The sequence below is a fragment of the Pelobates fuscus genome, chromosome 2 (assembly GCF_036172605.1).
Source record: "Pelobates fuscus isolate aPelFus1 chromosome 2, aPelFus1.pri, whole genome shotgun sequence".
In the NCBI taxonomy this organism is placed as follows: Eukaryota; Metazoa; Chordata; class Amphibia; order Anura; family Pelobatidae; genus Pelobates; species Pelobates fuscus.
Window position 1 is genome coordinate 76,738,605 of NC_086318.1, and position 22,112 is coordinate 76,760,716.

Consider the following 22,112-nt stretch of genomic DNA (forward strand, 5'->3'; position numbering starts at 1 on the left):
GAAACTAGGAAGTGACCTCTAGTGGCTGTCTAGTAGACAGCCACTAGAGGTGGAGTTAACCCTGCAATGTAATTATTGCAGTTTATGAAAAACTGCAATAATTACACTTGCAGGGTTAAGGGTAGTGGGAGTTGGCACCCAGGCCGCTCCAATGAGCAGAAGTGGTCTGGGTGCCTGGAGTGTCCCTTTAAGTGAGGGCATTATTAAGTCCCAGACAATTTTCCCACTTGTCCCTATTATATCTGGGCAACCTGGGGGATCAAAGTGGCTATCCCTTCCTTCGTATACACGGAAGGTGTATACATAGCCACTGCCATTTTCACATAATTTATAAAATTTGATCCCATACCGGGATCTTTTGGTATAGTGTCTAAATCCCAGTCTTCCCTTATATTTCAGGAGGGACTCATCAATTGAAATTAGTTTTTTGGGGGTGTAAATAGTGGCACATTTTTCATTAAAGTGGGAAATTAGAGGGCGTATCTTATAAAGAATGTCATACTGTGGATGACCTTTTGGGGGGCACTTCATATTGTCATTAAAGTGCATAAAACGCAGTATGTCCTCATATCTCTCCCTATGCATTGTCTGGGAAAAAATGGGGGTATTAAAAATAGGATTTTTAGTCCAATACATTCTAATTGTGGGCTTTTTAACTATCCCCATTAACATTGTCAGTGCCCAGAATTGTTTAATTTCTGGCACACTGGTTGGGTACCATCTCTCTGTCCTGGCGATTCGGGAGTCTTGGTTGCGTGCAAGATATTGCTCCGCATACAGATTCGTCTGGGTAACTACCTCCCCCAAAAAATCATCCCCCAAAAACAGCTCCATACAATCCAGCGCATTATAGCCAGACAGGTTAGCCTGTATGCCAGGATTGGCAGTGAACACTGGGATGTCTGGCGAAAAATGATTAGGGGGTATCCAGTCATCTGCGCCATATTGAACATTAGGGGAATCAGCGATTTCCTCTGATGTTACTGCAGTATCTGGCACATAGTCCCTGTCCCCTGCGTCACTCCCTGCGTCACTCTCTGAGGCAGTGTCGGTCGCCTCTGAGTCGGCGGCTAACAGGGCATAAGCCTCCTCTGCGCTATACTTTCACAACATTGTTAATACAGTTAACACAGCTAAGAAAACTTTAACTAAATAACTAAACTTTTTTTTTTTTTTTAACCCCTAACTAAATTCCCCAATTACCACTAAATTCCACCCACCCAACTAACTAAATCACAAATAAATAAAATAAAATAATAAAATTGAACCCCTTAGGGTTACAAAAAAAATAAAATGTAACCCTTTAGTGTAAAAAAAAAATAGATCACAGTAAAGTACTGTGACCTGTATATTGATCACTGCTAGCAGTGATCAAGCAGCAGGGAAAGGGTTAATATTTTTTTAAAAGGAAGGGGAAAGGGATTAGGAACCTTTAATAGATATTCACTATTCTTCTGGGACACAATGTTGCAACGATCCATCTCTCTCCACTTCACAAACCCACAAGAGGTGGAGGGAGGCGGATCAGATATCCCAGCAGTATTGTGACCGCTGTGACTGGCTGTCACAGCGATCACATGTGCTGGGACATCGCAATTTGATGTTGCTGGTCTGCCCCTGACTCAGAGGGACCCAGCAACAGCGTTAACCCCGTGATCGCCGGCACTGCGCGATCGCGGGGTTAATTTTACCGTGTGACGGGCAAGGTCCGTCACCCGTCGTTAAGGGCATCCCCAGGATGACGGACCTCGTCCGTCACCCGTCCTGAAGGGGTTAAGGGGTAATTGATATGCTTTCCTAAAGAAGTAAGCTTTCAAATACTTTTTGAAGGAGTGGAGACAATGAAAGTCTAACAGAGATTTGAAAGGGTGCAGCCCTAGAGAAGTCTTCAAGGTGAGCATCAGAGGTAGGAGTATGAACAGATGTTAGACGTAGGTCTCCAGCAGAGCATAGGGGCCCAGATTTGTGTATTAGTGAGGATAAGTAGGTCGGACCAGCATTGTGTAGAGATTTGTAAGCAAGTATCAGGATCTTAAATTGAGTCATCTTACGTGAAGCCAATGTAGGGACTGACAGAGGGGGGAAGCATGGGAGATGTCATGTTCTTTCTCTTCAACAGGTTAGTGTATTGAATTTCTGGGGTAACAAGTTTCTGGCAAAATTGCTTTTCGGCATCATTTAATCCTGGTTTAAGATTGTGCCCAATAATCCTGGCTATACCTGATTGGTAGGGACTCAGAGATTTGTCTGTCATTTTGTTTGGATCTGATTCACCTTGTATGCAGACCTGAGCCATTTCGGACCTCTTTCTCCGAAGCTCCCCTAATTCACGGTCCATTCTTTTCCTCCCAAATTTCTCCACTTGATCCCAGAAAGACTTATTAAAGTAGACGTACATATGCCAATCTAATTGACTCCAGTTCTTGATCTTTTCCTGAGCTTTTTCTGAGAGTGAATGTTTGGAACTGTTGCTCCTACTGTTAATTGGAATCGATAAAACATCATCAAATGTCCAACAAAGAGCATTCTTTAAGAGTATCAAAGATTCATCAAAGTATTCTACAATTAGCACTAAATCAAACATGATCTCCACTGTCTGACACAGCAGTTTATAATGCTTTTCAGATTCTCTTCCATTGTTGTCAAAACCCAAATCAAAGGCAATATAGTTCTTGGCATAGTAGCTGGATGACATGTTGCTTCTATAGTATTTGGAGGTGTTGTTCAGGAAGTCCTCCAGGCTCTCAGATTTTTGGAAGACTTCCTGGTTTTTATTGTATGAGAAGGATGATTCCATTTGAGTGACTGGGTTCCGTAGAATGGTGAAATAAAAGGTGTCATTGGGCATCACGTTTTCTACCTAAAAATATTTCAGATCAATTAATGCTGTAATTATTTTAAGACAAAGGAATGCTCACTTTTCTGCAATTAAGCATTTTTTCTGTCTAGGGTCAGATATTTAGTTATACTTACTCTGGTGACAATCCTTAGAAGGTATAAAATTGTATTAAATCACTGATAACAGCTAAAAATAATATTAAGGATAATATTAAGACCATCTGTCTTCCATCCATCAAACACAACTCATGCCCATGTTTTAGCATCTATTTTAAAAAGTAGTGCTTGAAGGGATACTATAGGCACCAACATTTTTTTATCTTAATGAAACCGTTTTGGTGTATAGGGCACATATAGTCTCACTGCTAAATTCTTTGCGATTTAGGAGTTAATTCACTGTTTATGTAGACTTAGTAACACCTTCCTGCATGTAACTTGCACATCCTTCTGTAAAGAGAGATCTAATGTTTTAACTTCCTTTATTATACATTCTGTTTAATTTATAATTTATTATCTCCTACTCTATTATTAGCCTTCTAGACCCTGCAGTAACCTCCTGTGTGTGATTAAAGTTACATTTACAGAGCAGGAGATAAAAACTTCTAACAGAAGTTAACATCGACCTGAAAATGAAACAATTTCTTAATGCGTCATGAGTCATAGCCAGGGGAGGTGTGACTAGGGCTGAATAAAGAGAAACAAAAGTCATATAACTTAGAGAATTGAGCAGTGAGACTCCAGGGGCATGATCTATACACCCAAACTTCTTCATCAAACTAAATATGTTTTGATGCTTGCAGTGTCCCTTTAAGTCTTGACTCAGATCGCTCCTCGGTGTTAGCATTTGCAAGAATTTGGGAGAATAGATATTTATGGTGTGACGGACCTCCGACTGGGTACCTCCATCAATTGCTGCTTCCTAGTAATCCTTGAGTACCATAAGCACCGCACTGGACACCATAACCACTGTAAACCCCACAAACCGCCGCAGCTTGGTTGGGGTCTTGCTGTCCTCCACCCACCCTGGACCCAAGACCAGGATCCAGCTTCAGGGGGTAGACCTCTCCTAGTGCAGAGCGCAAAGCAGGCAGCTCTTACAAGAGCAGTCCTTGTGATGCAAGGGAGTATAGTGATTATAGCAATCCCCAGAATGAATATAGTTCTCCAATCCCCCAAACATGAACCTAGACTTCATGAAGGGTAAAAGAAATATCTTTAATGGCAGCCACAACTGGCCTTGTATGCAGGTCCCCATGCAAGGGGCATTCCCCCCTGGACCTGAGAGTAGACTACAGTAAAACCATATACACAATTACATTGGCTCTCAGATCCAGGACACTCCCATACAAAATAGGTCACACAAATCCCCACAAACATTGCATCACCTGATAGCCCTGATCTGGGTGACCAACATATCCAAAAATCACCCAGATCAGTTCAGGAATTTCCTGGAAGTCATAATTTGACTTACCATCCACATGGTCCCATACCCAAAACAGTTCCAGAGAATCAGGGCGGCCACCCAGACAAACACTTAGAACACTGCGGTGGAAATTGCTACAAAGTATAGGAAAGTATAATACTTCATATGGGATATAGGGAGTAGGAAAATGGGTCCCAGATCTAGCTCAAAACTGGGTCAAGGATCACCAATTCCTGTAAGTGGACAATAAAACACACTATATCCACCAGATATACAAGTAGAACCAACCAGGAGTTAATATTCAGGCTAAAATTAAAATAACAATAAAAATGGTAAAACTAAATTATAAAGTGTGTGTGTGTGTGTGTATATATTGATTTTACTGAAGGCAGGTGATAGTCTTGATAGTTAAATATGTGTGATTTAGCTAGCTCCATCTTAGAAGCAATTGTAACTATAGGCATCAGCAAAGCCCTCTTTCCCAGTTGCTAGTAATTTCGTGGTGTTAATTTGACCATGTTATGAAGTGCTGCATCTCATGTGTAGAACACGTCTAGTAGTCTACAGCCCTTTGCCTGATCACTTCCACTTTGTGATTTATCTTCTTCAGTCCTTATTCTACTCTGACACTTACAATTGGTACCTGTCTTTCCCATCAAACCCTGCACTATTCTGAGTTCTTTTAAAAAAATCAATCCCCTACAAAAACAAGTCTTTAGGGGAAAAAATTTAAAAAGCTTATCAACCTACCACATAATTTCTCTTCCTCTGTAAGTCTACCAGTTTCTCACCACACTCAACTTGGGTTTGCAAGGACCAGGGACATGATGTTATTACACATTTGTTTAGCATATTGTATTCTTTTTTTTTATCCACTGTCTAAAATTCTCTTTTTCTCTTTGACACTAAATTATGTAACTGACTAACACATTTTGATACTTCAGGTTCATTAAAATATATATATATATATACATATATATATATATATATATATATATATATATATATATGTATTACGGCCGTTTGGCCTGTATTTGTGGGAGGGGCTTAAATTAATTCACTCCCCTATATAAGGGACACCCCTTACCTGACTCATATCGCTTGAGGTCAGCATCAGAATGATTTCCACTTCCGGGTCATCCAGACGCCATTTTACCTGATTACTCCATGAGGTTTTCTAAGCTGAGCTGTGTCAGGAATACAGCCACAGGCTTTTCTGGCCTACCACCTTCTTTCTTCAATCCATCGCCGTGGATGGTGTCCAAGTGACTCACAAACTGTAAGTCGACCTACCCGTTACGCCAGGCATCAGTCCCACGGCACCATGCACGGGTCAGGTCCTCACTTTACGGCTGCATTTTGTCTAAGTCTGTTCTAAAAGCATTGCATTTCATGCATATCATTCGTTTAAACTCACTTGTTTATATCTGTCACTGGCTCATTTCGAGCATTAGCATACTCCCGAATGGGAACACATTCTGTTTCAATTGCCTAAACATACTAGACAATTCTGTGCGTGCTATTCAAATCTCACTGCTCGTTTCGTTTTGTTTCCCTGACATACCAGGCTCACAGTTCGTGCAATTTTCTACCAAACGGGAACTAGTTCATGCATTTACTATTGTACTACACACACGTTTCGTGCGTTTACAACCCACTAACAGAACTTTGGTTTGTTACAATGAATGTTATTAAGCTATTATGTTCACATATTATATATTGTCAAACGGGTTTGGATTAAAGGGTATTTTTACCATAGAATCAGCATTTCTGACCCCTACTAGTCAACAGCAAAACTGTCTTCACATGTCATATACAATTTACCAGCCAATATAAATTACACATAAGATTGTTTTAAACATAACCATAAACCATAAATTAAACTCCAGCACGGGCTCAACTTTAGGTTTAATTCACAATAATTTACATTTCACTTCAAGACCAACAGTGGTTCTATCAACACTGCCACCTACAGGTCTGTCAAGTACATTGACAATTTTCATGGAGTTTTACAAACACCAAAACACTTACACCTATAGGTCAACAGACAAACAACATTTCACATACCAATCAGTATCCAACTACACTGCCACCTATAGGGCACTCGGCAGATCTCCAGTGCACTTGCATTTTGCAACACCATATACTGACCCCTACCATTCAATAAGACATACAACAATGCACATAGCAAGTAGTATATCAACATCTGGTATAAATACATATATTATTACACAGTAGCAGACGCATCTGTATATACGTAACTGGTAATATAGTTTGCATACATTTTTCACAGCACGCTGCTCACACAACAGACTTTGCCTTAGCAAGGGGACATACAACATACAAGGTGGGGAAGACCACTTTTTCACTTGTACATACGGCACTTAATGGGTTAAGATTGATACATATTTAACCAGTATGGCTACGATGTTTAATATTTACACATCACGGCACTTTACTTTTCACATATACTGTACATATTAAGATAAGCTTGGTCTATGCCATATTTCCTTATGCCATACGGTTTTATCCATTCAGGTTACAGTTACTATTGAAAAACCTATACGGATTGTCAGGTTCAATACCATACTACCAGGTACATACACCTGCTCACGCAGTTATCCATCTTACCTTCCCTGGAATAGTAATAGCGTACTGGCAATTAGGGTTCTAGGGCCCAATAGGTATTACCCACTTTTTCTCTGCATTATGCTTCGGTTAGTGGTCCCGCGAGGCCAACACCCCGCCTCACACTCAGAGGCATAAACCCCTCGGGCCACTCGTGAGCTAGCTGCCTCGCATTGTATCATAGAGAGGGCCTCACCTGTCACTCCCCTTCCTATTTTCTGGTTACTGTCACCGAGAGGCCAACATCCTGCCACAACGTGTGGTGGCCACACAAAATCCCCTCGCGCCAAGCATAGATAGAGCCTCTCAAGCCACTTGGCAACTAGCAGGGCCTCACCAGTCACCAAAAAACACCAAGCCTAATCGTTTCGCCTTACGGCTTAGCTAGCAAGCCAGTACAAGACCCCTGGGTACAAATAATAATTGCAATCTTTATTGTTATTTAAGTATTTCTCAAAAAGATGGTGAAGAATCACCTCTTCCTAGCACCCCGGCTAGAATTGATACACCTTCAAGCAGAGGAGATGTTGCTAGTCCAGCAGCAATCAGATCCTGGATGATCCCACACATAACCACTGACCTAAGAAGGTGACAAATCCCCTACCCTGCCACAGCAAGGAAAGCAGAGTTATTCAAACTCCTCCATACATCAACGGACAATACAGAGGCAGGGGAAGGCCCAGCTACACCAACTCAGGTGACACCCAGGCCATGCTAGCCTCACTCAAACTCATGAGCCAAAAAATTTATGACAGACTGGCAATCTCGAGTTGGTCACCACAGCCCTCACAAAGCTGGGCCTCACGCTACTGTACAACCAGCACCAACCGAAACTCTGTTACCTGGTACAATCAATTCTTATGACACACAAGACGTTAACCCTGCACGTATGATCCCAGCACATTGGGGAAACAAGGCATATATATGTATGATGATGTATCTGTGATGGTCAGATCCAGGGATTCCAGGTAAATCGGGAACTGACCATCCCTTGGTTGGGTTGGCATTTGGAATATGTAGAGATGTTTATTTGTGCAGGTGCCCATACAGAAGGGATTTGTCCCAAACAAATGGACGAGCACTCTCAGGCTCCATGTACCAGCACCTCTGAACTACCAGAGACAATTGATATGAGTAGTTGCATTGTATATATACTGTTGCATATATGTTCAAATGGTTAAGGGCACATGACAAACCATGTGTCACAATACAACTTACAAATAACGTACTCACCATCTGTACACACCAATGCATTTTCAACACTACTGACTCATCACCCTTCCAGACTTGTAGTAGATTTACTAAAGCTCTGGAGCTTCAAAGGGCTCCCATACAGGTATCATAAATACACCTTCAAGAAATATAGCATGCCCTCACTTACAGTCAGCACAACAGAACCATTGGCTGTGAACACACTCGTAGCCAAGATTTGCAGTGGGGTCTTTACTTGGATTTTCCAATCTCCACCATTTACAGCATGGCACCAAACACAAACACATTGGTATTGTCACAAGGAAATCTTCCCTTAAACAAAGACTAACCATAGACTTATTGGCACCAGACACCTCCGCTACCCCAAGTCTCAACTCCCTCATACCCTCCGAGGAGTTTCCTTACTATACAACACCATTGATCTACCTTTACAGCTATCACTCAAGCATGGGTTGAAGCTTGGTTAAGTAAGACCAATATCATCAACGCAGTAAACGGCTACCATCTACCCTACACACTGGCACTTACATGGCATAAAATGGGCAATCCTTTCCCCGCTCAACATTCAGGCTACAGATTAGCCTACTATCGATATTCGCAGATAACTCTGTGATGGTTATGATAACATATCCAGAGGCCTTACAGTCATACACTTCTTGTTGATCAAAGATAACATATTTTTCACTAGAAGCCTCACGGCAGCTAAGTCTGGTTGACCACTTGGGCGTCCCAGTACCCCATAAGAAACCGAAGGCCCAGACACAATCATCACATTACTGGGCATACGACTTGAGTCGGCATCCATACACGCAAGTTACCACAAGACAAATAGGGAACATTCTCAACTACATCAATCACTACCTCCTGCTTAGTACTTACAACTGCAAGGAACTACAATCACTACCAGGTTCCTTAATTTTGCCATGCAATCATACCACAAGACCACGCTTTCACATCCAGAGTACTTTCCCCTTTTTTCCACACTTCCAACATGACGATCAGAGGATGTCCCTAGACACCCCAGCAACAGCAGACCTGCACATGGGGGGAATTTCTTAACCACTTGGCATGGTAAAAGCATGTTCCTTCCAGGATTGTCTGACACTTCTCCAATCAGATGGTCAGACGTGGCGTCTACCACGGGTTTGGCAGCGATCTACCGGGAACTATTGCTTTGGAGCTGTTGGCCATGGCATCCAGGTTTGGAAATTTTCCACCACCTCAGCCCCTTTGGGGGATCTACCCCATTGTAGCAGCTGCTGTGGCATGGGGTAAATCATGGTCAGGGTCATCAATCCGTTGTTACTCAGACAACTAAGCACATGTCATATCATCAACAAACGCCACTCATCATCCATAAGCTCATGATATTTCTGGGGAACTCACTTGGTTGGCCACTTATCACCTTTCTTTTACTTTCCTGTACCAGGCGGGGGTATACATCCCTGCCGACAATTGTCTTATTTATATTCCAGGCATGTTCATCATACGCTTCCTACAGCCGCCCATACAGTCACGGCCACTCTTTTGTTCCAGAGACAAAATCATGGATTAGACCTACTCATGCAGCATAGCATGCACTATCCCACCTAGCACTTTCGTCCCATACTTGTAGAACGCATAACACAGCTTTTCACCTGGCTTAAAGAATCTCATTGGAACACGACATAGCTCAACCTGAGTCATAACATTTCTCCTAGGTTTTGCTTCTTTTTGCCATCTTAAACTATCTCACACACCATTAATTATATATTTTACAGGCATTCAACAACACAGGATAACCTATGGCCAAAACTACTGTAACGGATCGCCTGGCACCCCGACCGGGTACCTCCGTTAATAGATGCTCCTAGCGTTTCCTGAGGACTTCAAGCACCGCAGCAGACACCACAACCACCGAATCGGAGAAGCATATGAGTGCTCTCAAGCATATGAATGCTGTAAACAGCCGAATAGGAAAAACCATACGAATAGGTTTACACTCCTAGCAGTCAAACTGGAACAGCATACAGTAAATCCTTCCCCCAATAATGATACGACACTTCACTTTGAGGGTTAAGCAGGAACTGTGGTGCTGGCACACCCAGCCTGGTTTTTATTGCAGTTGTTACAAATACAGGTCCGCCCACAGGGAGGTATAAAACAACCACTCACACATCAGTTACATCCCACATATTCCCTCCCCTTATCCTGAGAGGAAACTCAATTATACATACAGTTAAAACATACTTTCTACCCAACTTTCATAACTCTAAAACCATACATCACATTCACATAAAAATACATATCCACATTCAATCCATTCAGGGGAACAACATATTAAAAAATGGCATGAATCAGACCAGGGGTTCAAAAGTTAGTAAAGTATCTTTTAAAACCCCTGCCAGCATGGCTTTCCGGCTCAGACCGGTTTTAGAGAACCTTCTCTCCTGGAGAAGTAATCCAATTACCTTCCAGGACAGAGACAGACTCCATTGAGCACATGGGGACACAAAGACAGTAAAACACTTTAAAATACATAAAGTCACCTTTTACACATAACACACAGACATTTCAGATAGCTGGGATCTGAGCGCACAAAACTACCGAATAGCGCGCAGATCCTATTCACACAGTTCAATTGCCATGGAGCCGAAGTCTTTAACTACACGAATGGGCTTCATGGCATAGCTATCTGGGTTAACACATTCACATAAAGTCTGGTCCATAGTCCAAAGGCAAGAGGCAGGCAAGCAGCCCCCTCCAAGGACACGTGGCGAGGTCGGTTTCGCCACAACTACCATAACTTCATGCTATCATACCAGACAAGAATATACTGAGAGGTTTTCAGGAATCCATTCCCCCACGTTCCTCTCAGAGATTACCAACAGCCATCCAACGTTTCATCCTTATCGGACCTATTAGATCTACAACCATTCAATTATACTACCAAGTCGGCCATTACCAGCCATGCACATTGCCTTCTATGCCTTTCTCAGGCCAGAGAATCCACTACCATCACCACCACTCAGTCAGATCATTGTCTTCAACGATCCCACGTACGTAAACACATATATCATTACCTATTGGCTCTACCACATTCCGAAACAGGTCAACACACACCAACAGTAGAGATAACATACTATCCTACCCACAACAAATGGTGTCCACTTTTGGTCCTAGATTCCTACTTTCAAAATCCTTCCAGGATTTAAATACTGTAATGCATTTAAGGAAATGTCTGGTTAATTTGTATATATTTGTTGACTGTATTAAATCTTTGATTATTCATTTTTGCCCTCTTTATTTACAGGCCTACCGTATCGCCGGTCTCGGCACACCACAACCGACTTGCTCCCTTTATACTATCCTACGCTTATGCTGGATCCTTACTCCATATACGGCTATTTGCCCCTTACACAAGTATTAAGGGAGGGGCTTAAATTAATTCACTCCCCTATATAAGGGACACCCCTTACCTGACTCATATCGCTTGAGGTCAGCATCAGAATGACCCTCCCACCCACTCCTCATTTCAACACTTTCTCTTTTCTTTCCATTTACTTTACTTTCTTACTCCTTGGTGGGCCCTCTTTATTTACAGTAAAAAGAGAAAAAAGGTTGCGCCAAAAATAATAAATAAATAAATAAATAAAAAATAAAACTTAGAATAAAAAGTATCAAAATATAAATATAAAAAATATAAAATACAAAATAGTTCCAATGAATGTCTGCAGATAAGATAGGTATAGTCACTTAGTTCCGCTGTGGGGGTGGGTTATTTTGTTGTAGTAGTTCCCACCGTCTCGTGATATGAAAAACACAAAGTAGAAGGACTAATCGTGCGGAGTGTATACACTTAGTGTGATAGTATTAAAAATATATTTGTTACACTCACATTTAGGTGAGCTATAGCCAGCTCAGGGTTTGTAAGCATATGGCGGTATAATCCCCGCTTACAGGATATATTGGTGCTTGTCCTCCAAGGGGTTCGTCCAACTCTCAGGAGAAGAAGGAGATAAAAACAGCAGATAGTGCTCTCTGATGGTATTTGAAGGTGGTGAATAAAATAAGATAAAATATACTCACAAGTAAGGTGCAGGTCACACTGCACTTGAGAGATAGCGTTAGTGGTATAATCCCCACTTCAGGATATTCAGTTTAAAAATGCCAGGAAAAAATAAAATAAATAATAATAATAGTGTATAAAAATGATAATGGTACAAGTATCTAACCAAAAATCATTTATTTTTAAATAACACAATATTAAAAACCATTAACGCGTTTCACCGCTGGGGCTTTATCAAAAATAGAATAACATAAAACCTGGCACATAAAGAATTTATATAGGTACACTGGTACTTAAAAAAATGGCGCCAAGATGACATCATTACTTGGCAGCCAATCAGAATCATACAGTTTACATTTTATGAAAGACAAATAAAAACTTTAAATAAAAGTGTACATCTTGGTATACTTTATATCCTATCCTTGTGGGTTGAATTATATTATTAAACGAGGTTTTAAAACAAAGTTATAATCAATTAAAAAATTACGCGTCACGTGACTCGCACAGCATCATGGGGAATGTAGTGTGCGAGTCACGTGATCGGCATGAAGTGACTGGTGAGGTAGTGCAGCCGTTCTATTGGTGGGCGGCATGCACTCCTCCGAGTGGTTTAAAGATCACCACGTGACCCACGGCCAATGGGAAAGTAGTGTGTGGGTCACGTGGACGGCATATCGGCGAAAGGGCGCTTGGGAAATGTAGTTTAAAGCGCCCTTTCGTCTATGGGTAAATACTAGCAAAAAGTACATAATGTCTATGGATTTAAATAGAGAGATTAGAAAGACAAGATGATCTCCTGAAAGACATTTTACCAACACAACCGAAAATTGTTTTTAGAGGTGCACCCAATTTTAGATCCATCCTGACTAATAATTATACTAAAGAAATCAAAAATACCCAACACACCTTTTAGATGGAGCCAAAGGATTTTACAAATGCAAAAAATGCATTGTATGCAAGAGTACCGACCCCTCCACACAGTCTAAAGTTACTAGCTTTAGATCTAATAATACCAAAAGAAACTATACTATAAAAGATTTTATTGGCTGCAACACCACTAACGTTATTTATTTATTGGAGTGCCCTTGTGGCCTCCAATATGTGGGTATGACCACCAGATGTCTTAAAACTAGATTAGCAGAACACTGCAGAAATATAAAGAATGGATATCCCAATCACTCTGTATCTAAGCATTTTGCTAAACATAACAGAGACCCTAAATTTCTTAAATGTATAGGAATCAAGAAATGCAAGGTGCCCTGGAGAGGTGGCAATATGAAAAATATCTTAGGGAGATTAGAAATGGAGTGGGTGTTTAATCTACAAACTCTAATCCCTCAAGGTCTTAACGTAGACTTTGATCTATTTAACTTCTTATGACAATATCACTACTATTTTTTTTAAAAAAAAATTCTCTTAGTATTTTTTATCTTTCTGCTGTCAGTCTGGGGCTATCCAATTTATAGTTGTTACCTACGGCATTATAAGTCTAGTGGCAACTGGTATGATCAATTGCAGTGTTGGTGCATACTTTTTAAAAAAATGTTTTGGTGTGTATTGTACCTCCCTTGATAAAAATACATGAATCTAAAAAGTACATTTTTTCCCTACTATATTCACATGTTAAAACAATCCCTCTGTTGTTTGAATTAAGATGTGTAATAAAAGAGTTAAGTGAGTCCTCTGAGCCTTTCCATATAAAAAACAAATCATCGATATATCTAAAATAGGAGACCAGGTTTTGCTCCCAGGCATGCCGTCCCCAAATGGCGCTGGATTCCCAGTCTGCCATAAAGAGGTTGGCATAGCTGGGAGCAAACCTAGTCCCCATAGCTGTCCCCCTCTTTTGAAGGTAAAAGGAATCGTAAAACCAAAATTAATTGTTAGTTAAAATGATGTCAATACCTTCTACAATAAAATCAATCTGAGTATCTGAAATTCTTTTTTCATTGGATAACATAGTTTTGACAGCATTGCATCCAAGTTGATGGGGGATAATGGTATATAATGAAGTGACATCACATGTAACAAGTATAAAATCTGGTTCCCAATTAAAATTGTTTAAAAATCTCAGCAATGTCATCGAATCTTTCAAATAAGATTTCGTAAGTTTTACTGTTGGTTGTAGTAGGATATCAATATATTGAGATAAATTGCACAGTGGAGAGTTAATCCCGGATACGATGGGTCTGCCTGGGTTTTTTTTAGCATCTTTGTGTATTTTCGGTAAGAAGTAAATTACCGGAATCCGAGGGTATTTTATAAACAGATAATCAAATTCTTTTTTGTTTATAATATTTCCATCTAGTCCTTTTTGTAAAAAGGTGGTTACTTTTAGCTGTATAGAGGATGTAGGGTAATTGGTTAGCTTTTTGTATACAGCAGTGTCATTCAATTGATTATAAGCTTCTTTTATGTACATTGTGCTAGATTGAATAACTAGGCCTCCACCTTTGTCAGCAGGTTTGATCACAATGTCTTTGTCATCTTGTAATTGTTTGATTGCTTGTTTTTCTAGCGTATTTAAATTTTGAGCATCGTATTTATTGTATTTAATTTTGTTAAAATCTCTTAATACGGACTTCTCAAACATCACTAGTGGGGCTGATTTAAAATGATAAGGATAAAAAGTGGATTTAGGTTTAAGGTCAGTGTTAATATAAAAAGGTTTGTCAGTGGAAGTAGAAGGAGGGAGAGGTAAGGGATTGGAGGGATTAGTGTCTGGGTTATGTACATTAAAAAAATCTTTTGAGTGTAGCTTTCCTTACAAATTTATTTACATCTAAAAATGCTTCAAAAGGTTTAAAAGAGTTAGTTGGAGCGTATTTTAGTCCTTTGCTTAAAACTGAGATCTGTGCTGCATTTAAAACTTTTTGTGATAAGTTAAAAATACCGGAGTCTGACTCTTTGGGCGCAATCATTGTCTTTCTAATCTCTCTATTTAAATCCATAGACATTATGTACTTTTTGCTAGTATTTACCCATAGACGAAAGGGCGCTTTAACCCCTTAAGGACACATGACGTGTGTGACACGTCATGATTCCCTTTTATTCCAGAAGTTTGGTCCTTAAGGGGTTAAACTACATTTCCCAAGCGCCCTTTCGCCGATATGCCGTCCACGTGACCCACACACTACTTTCCCATTGGCCGTGGGTCACACGGTGATCTTTAAACCACTCGGAGGAGTGCATGCCGCCCACCAATAGAACGGCTGCACTACCTCACCAGTCACTTCATGCCGATCACGTGACTCGCACACTACATTCCCCATGATGCTGTGCGAGTCACGTGACGCGTAATTTTTTAATTGATTATAACTTTGTTTTAAAACCTCGTTTAATAATATAATTCAACCCACAAGGATAGGATATAAAGTATACCAAGATGTACACTTTTATTTAAAGTTTTTATTTGTCTTTCATAAAATGTAAACTGTATGATTCCGATTGGCTGCCAAGTAATGATGCCATCTTGGCGCCATTTTTTAAAGTACCAGTGTACCTATATAAATTCTTTATGTGCCAGGTTTTATGTTATTCCATTTTTGATAAAGCCCCAGCGGTGAAACGCGTTAATGGTTTTTAATATTGTGTTATTTAAAAATATATGATTTTTGGTTAGATACTTGTACCATTATCATTTTTTATACACTATTATTATTATTTATTTTATTTTTTCCTGGCATTTTTAAACTGAATATCCTGAAGTGGGGATTATACCACTAACGCTATCTCTCAAGTGCAGTGTGACCTGCACCTCACTTGTGAGTATATTTTATCTTATTTTATTCACCACCTTCAAATACCATCAGAGAGCACTATCTGCTGTTTTTATCTCCTTCTTCTCCTGAGAGTTGGACGAACCCCTTGGAGGACAAGCACCAATATATCCTGTAAGCGGGGATTATACCGTCATATGCTTACAAACCCTGAGCTGGCTATAGCTCACCTAAATGTGAGTGTAACAAATATATTTTTAATACTATCACACTAAGTGTATACACTCCGCACGATTAGTCCTTCTACTTTGTGTTTTTCATATCACGAGACGGTGGGAACTACTACAACAAAAGAACCCACCCCCACAGCGGAACTAAGTGACTATACCTATCTTATCTCCAGACATTCATTGGAACTATTTTGTATTTTATATTTTTTATATTTATATTTTGATACTTTTTATTCTAAGTTTTATTTTTTATTTATTTATTTATTTATTATTTTTGGCGCAACCTTTTTTCTCTTTTTACTGTGTATCTGTTATTTAGAGGGTTAGAGGGTTACCCTCTAAAAGGTCGCTGCCTGTTCATTATATTATTAGCGCTAACCTTACCTTTTTTTATACCTCTTTATTTACAGGCCTACCGTATCGTCGGTCTCAGCACACCACAACCGACTTGCTCCCTTTATACTATCCTGCGCCTATGCTGGATCCTTACTCCATATACGGCTATTTGCCCCTTACACACACACACACACACATATATATATATATATATATATATATATATATATATATATATATAATAAACAATACACAAGATCCAGCGCACTCAACTATCTACTAAACAGCAACTTCAATGTTGACAGATTTTATTTTTATTTTTTTAAGTTTTTTTTTAAGGATTTAGTTACATTATATGATCATACTTTGCATAAGCCTGCCACAACGTCAATGTACCCCATCTTTGGCAGGTCCTACTCTCACAGTCTAATGTCTGCTCTTATGAGATTAACCCACTTACTTGGGAAAAAATTCCATCTGAGGCTCTCTGCAGTACAAGGCTAAATAGGGACCTGAGATGAGGCACCTGTAACAGGGAGGGGTGCAAAACCAAGGAGTTGGCTAGACTTCCAACTATATATATATATATATATATATATATATATATATATGAAACATGGGGGATGGTTGCAACACCTGAACATGCTTAAATGGGGTGCTGCTGGGGGCCACATTATGCAATAAACAATACACAAGATCCAGCGCACTCTCCTATCTACTAAACAGCAACTTCAATGTTGACAGATTTTATTAGTTTTTAAAATATTTTTTTTAAAAACACCTAATCTAGGCAAAATAAATAATGGGGATTTAGTTACATTATATGATTGTGATGGGAATCCAGAATGGTCAAAATTTAGTAGGCCAAGATTTCCATGTGGCATATGTGTGTTGTGTCAGTTAGTTAGCTACACGTAGCTAGGATACTGTCATCAATGTACTGAGCATGTGCAGGAATGCAGCAACTGAAATTGCACTCATTTCCTTTGTCTTGGATGAGCCATGTGGTTTGACCAGATGTACAAGTCTATATTCTGCTCATTGATTGGTTAAAGGTATATGTGGGTGTAGCTATTAATGGGAGGAGTTATAGTGCTATATAAGGAATGTACACCATGTGTTGGTCTCTCAGATATTTTTGGAACAGGAGTTCATCTGAGGCCCGATCGGTATGTAAATAAAGACCTCTTACTTCCTGAAGACCTGCATCCATTTCTCTGTGTTTGGCTTCGGCTAGTTTACTCGGTAACATAATTGGTGCATTGGCGGGAACTTCTCAGCGCACGGAAGCTGGCGCAGAGATTTGAGACGGTAAAACTTTTTACTAACGTTCTCCACGGCAGCACCCCTGGACCTCTGCGTGGACCTCCTTTCGTCTCGCCGCCACTGGCCTTTTGTCCAGGAGATCATCGGCTTCTGCGCAGTGAGTACCGGGGTGCCCCGTCGTTTGAATGTGAACCCAGGGCCAGGAAATAACAGGTAAGACTGATACCGTTAGAGCGGTAAACCCACAAGGGGTTTTATATCTGGAACCAGTTATTGGAATTGGCTGTTTAGTAGATAGGAGAGTGCGCTGGATCTTGTGTATTGTATAATATGGCCCCCAGCAGCACCCCATTTAAGCATGTTCAGGTGAGAGCAACCATCCCCCATGTTTCATATATATATATATATATATATATATATATATATATATATATATTTGGGAGTCTAGCCAACTCCTTGGTTTTGCACCCCTCCCTCTTACAGGTGTCTCATCTCAGGTCCCTATTTAGCCTTGTACTGCAGAGAGCCTCAGATGGAATTTTTTCCCAAGTAAGTGGGTTAATCTCATAAGAGCAGACATTAGACTGTGAGAGTAGGACCTGCCAAAGATGGGGTACATTGACGTTGTGGCAGGCTTATGCAATGTATGATCATATAATGTAACTAAATCCCCATTATTTTTTTTGCCTAGATTAGGTGTTTTTAAAGAAAACTTTTAAAAACTAATAAAATCTGTCAACATTGAAGTTGCTGTTTAGTAGATAGGAGAGTGCGCTGGATCTTGTGTATTATTTATTGTATAATATGGCCCCCAGCAGCACCCCACTTAAGCATGTTCAGGTGAGTGCAACTATCCCCCATGATATATATATATATATATATATATATATATATATATATATATATATATATATATATATATATATATTACTAAGCAGATACCAAATGTTATTGTGACATATCTACCTCACTGAGCTGGAACCTCATGTGATGGCACATGATATGAAACTCCTGCTTGCTTTCCTTTGAGAAACCATCAACAAATTTGGAATTAAAATAACTGGGGTAGGAAAAATGGCCATTCTTTGGAAAGGCAAAGGTCAAGTTGCGAGTGTCTCCAAAACGGAACAGCATATTCATAACTGTGCTGCTGGCTGTCTTGTGGGTTTTTAGGAAGAAGATGTGCGTCCTTTCCTTGCAGGAACATGTATCTCTACTATTTAAAGTCTCAGCATTCAGATTTCTTTGTTCATAACATCTGGACAAGAAAGCAAAATAGATAGGTCAAATATATACAAGATAAAATACTGTGGTTTAGAAATGCAGTTTTTAGAAGCATGACTAAATAGTTTTTTTCATTGCCATTGGTATTGCTGTTTATTTAACAACAGTAACTGCATAAAGAAGGCTTGATAAATATAAAATAAATATATTACAAATATTCAGTTGTACAGAGTTTAGTCGGGATTAGACTTGTGCACAGAATATAAATATAGTTTGTCCATATCGTTTGTCTACTTTTCTCTCTTTTGTTTCAGTTTGTCTGTATTTTGATAAAGAAATGTGTAATGTTAATAAAATGTTGACATATTTTAAGTCCCATTTGGTAGGTACACCTACTTTTTAATTACTTCCCAATAGTGGTGAGAATGTGGACAGCACAAATCCTCTCCTACTATGTTGTTTAGCCTTACTCGTTACCAATGGGTGAGGGACACATGGAGCCAAATAGAAGGTCACCAAATTTCACCAAAATAACAATGTTCAAGTAATATGAACCCCCAGGGAATAGGGGAGTTGAGTAGATGAGCATCTCCCTTACTCGTTCACTATGATTTATAACCCCTCATCAGGTGTCCTCAAATGTGGCCAGGTATCCCAGTATCAAGGAGCAAGAAGCTGGTGACATTTTGAGGGAAGGGACAGTCACATTTGTATAAAAGGGACAGTTACATATCACATACTCTATTCCCCCAGGTGTAATTTTCCCTGTAAAGGAAGTAGACCAGTGACAGGGCATTTACACCACAAACTCAACCTTCAAACACACGCATACACACCCATCGATTCACACACATAAACTCCTGCATTAATGCACTCATTGACCCTTTATCCAAATATATGAATGCATATTATAAATCAGCTCATTAGAGCAGTGATAATGTCCTTGTCTTAGAACCATAAAAACCCAGGTCTGAATCCACCGTACCAGTAAGTGTTCTTGGGTAAGACACGTATCAATATATATCTGCCTATTTCAAATCCTCATAGGTTGTAAGCTCGTTTTAGCAGGGCCTTCTTCACCTGTAAAAACTTTCTATCATATGTGGCCAAAGGGGAATGTCAGCAGAGACAAAAGTCAGATGAAACAAAACAGGAAGAAATAAAAAAAGTAATTTTTTTATCTGTGCAAGTCTACTTTATTCAATATAGTTTCATCTACAGAATGTACAGAATTCATAGGAATATAGATATACATTATTTTATACAGGTATTTAGCTTTTGCTGCTAGTACCAATACCTACATTTGTAACCACATTTGTAGCTGGAACATTTTTAAACCCAAATACGCATCTCAACCACTCATTGGGCCAGAAAATTAATTTTAAGAAATATTTATTGGAAGCACTTGGTTTCCTTTAGGTTCATAGTAAGTGTATTCTAAACTATCTAAGTACCCACTGAAATTTGTATCACGCACCTCATTTCTTTATTCTTTAGGCTGTATTCAAATCCGATGACCCCGATTGCAATCATGATGACACCTGCATATAAAAGCTTCACCTTATGAAGCCTCCCACTGTTGAGAATTGAAAAGGATTTATTTATATTATTATTGATTCATTACACACACATATTTCACCAAACACAATAAATACACGTTTGTGTAGTTTACACTGCTGTATGCTCATTGCAGCATAGTTAGCTGAGATGCTACTGACGGTCATCATCATAATTATCATCTTACTAATACATTCTGTGACAAACACTCTTTTCCTCAGACACTTGCCACGAACTCCTGGAGATGTGTGGAAGCTGGCCTCCTGCCCACTAACTATGGTGCAGGTCTGAGACCCCATTCGGGAGTTACCCTGCCCAGCCGCCATTAGCAGCTGTCCCTGGGTGTCCCTGGTTCGGCACTTGAATAGAACTAAAAGCTAGCTCCTGGTGGTGAACCAAACCCACGAATGGTCCTCAGCAGTACTTAGCCGCGACCGATATGGAACCAATTTCATGAGGACCTTGTCGATCCCCAGTCACCTCAGCGGTACTTAGCAGTGAATGTTATGGAACTGTTTTCGGCATGAGGTGACCGTGCGGTTCCCGAATAACTTGGTCCAGGGTTTTGCACCACTTTGCAGCCTGCCAGGAGAGCGCTTTTCAGAGGAAAGGTGTCTAAGACTAAGGGGAACAAACGCTACCTGAGAGCCAGAAAAGTTGACCATCAAAAGCACCAAACACCCTGGAACTGTTTTGGGTATAAGACCACGTGTACGGCTGTTCAGAACTTTAACACAGTGGCGTTTCTCCTACACTGCATGGATCTGAGCGCTATTTGGAGATCTTTGGATGACGCACAGTTCAGGGCTATTTGAGGATGTATGTTATGTTGGGTTACTGTATGTTTTTTTTGATGTTTTGGGATATTTTTATTTTATGTTTTATGTGTTTGCCTCTTTGTTCCTGGGAGATAATTAGCTTACCGGTGTTTAACTCAATTATCTTCCAGGCACAGAGATCTTTGGGAGGGGCTTGCATTGTATTGTGTTGGGACCCCCAGTCTGGGGGTTGTGTATATAAGCAGGCAACTTGGCCATAATAAAGGAGTTCCTTTTCACTCTTCACTCAGTCTGGGTTAGTGTTTGGGTGGATCAGCTATAGTCTCTGCAGCAGAGTTTAATCACCTGAAGCTGTACCCAGGACCCTGTTCCAGGGTGGGAAGAATCATTACGACTCCAGCCAAGCTGCAGCAGCTCAGGGTTGAAGCACTCCTGTGTACCAGAGGAGAGCTAGGAAGTGAGCTTGACGGAGGTACCCAGTCGGGGTGCCAGACGGTCTGTTACACATGCTGTGGCTATAATTGACAATTGTGACAACAGCAGCATGGATTGGATCCTATGTCATATCCTTGCTACCTCCACACAGGGGCAGAACCAGAACCTAATATTTGGAGGGGCACTAGTAGATTATTTAAAGGAATAATCCAGGCACAATAACCACTACAGCTCTATGTAGTGGTTATTTTGTCAAAAGTGCCATGGTGCCCTCAAAGTATTAGGAGTAAAACTTTTTTACAACAGTTTGACAACTTACCTGGAGTCTGCCAGGATAGGCGCTCTAGTAGGATATAGGGGCAGTAGTGTGTGAGATGTGCAATGCGTGTGTGTGTGTGTGTGTGAAGAGTGAAGTGT

The 22,112-nt window shown here is 40.1% G+C and overlaps 1 protein-coding gene across 1 annotated transcript; it reads right to left on the bottom strand.

The window, feature by feature from the left end:
• Positions 1-2,047: 2,047 nt before the first annotated feature.
• On the bottom strand, positions 2,048-20,452 carry LOC134585501 (galactose-3-O-sulfotransferase 2-like). The gene is made up of 3 exons (XM_063440925.1): positions 20,402-20,452; positions 18,667-18,958; positions 2,048-2,860 (listed from the first exon to the last, which is right to left on the bottom strand). The coding sequence occupies exons 1-3, from the start codon at positions 20,404-20,406 to the stop codon at positions 2,048-2,050; spliced, it is 1,110 nt and encodes a 369-aa protein (XP_063296995.1). The 5' UTR covers positions 20,407-20,452.
• Between the last annotated feature and the right edge of the window lie 1,660 nt (positions 20,453-22,112).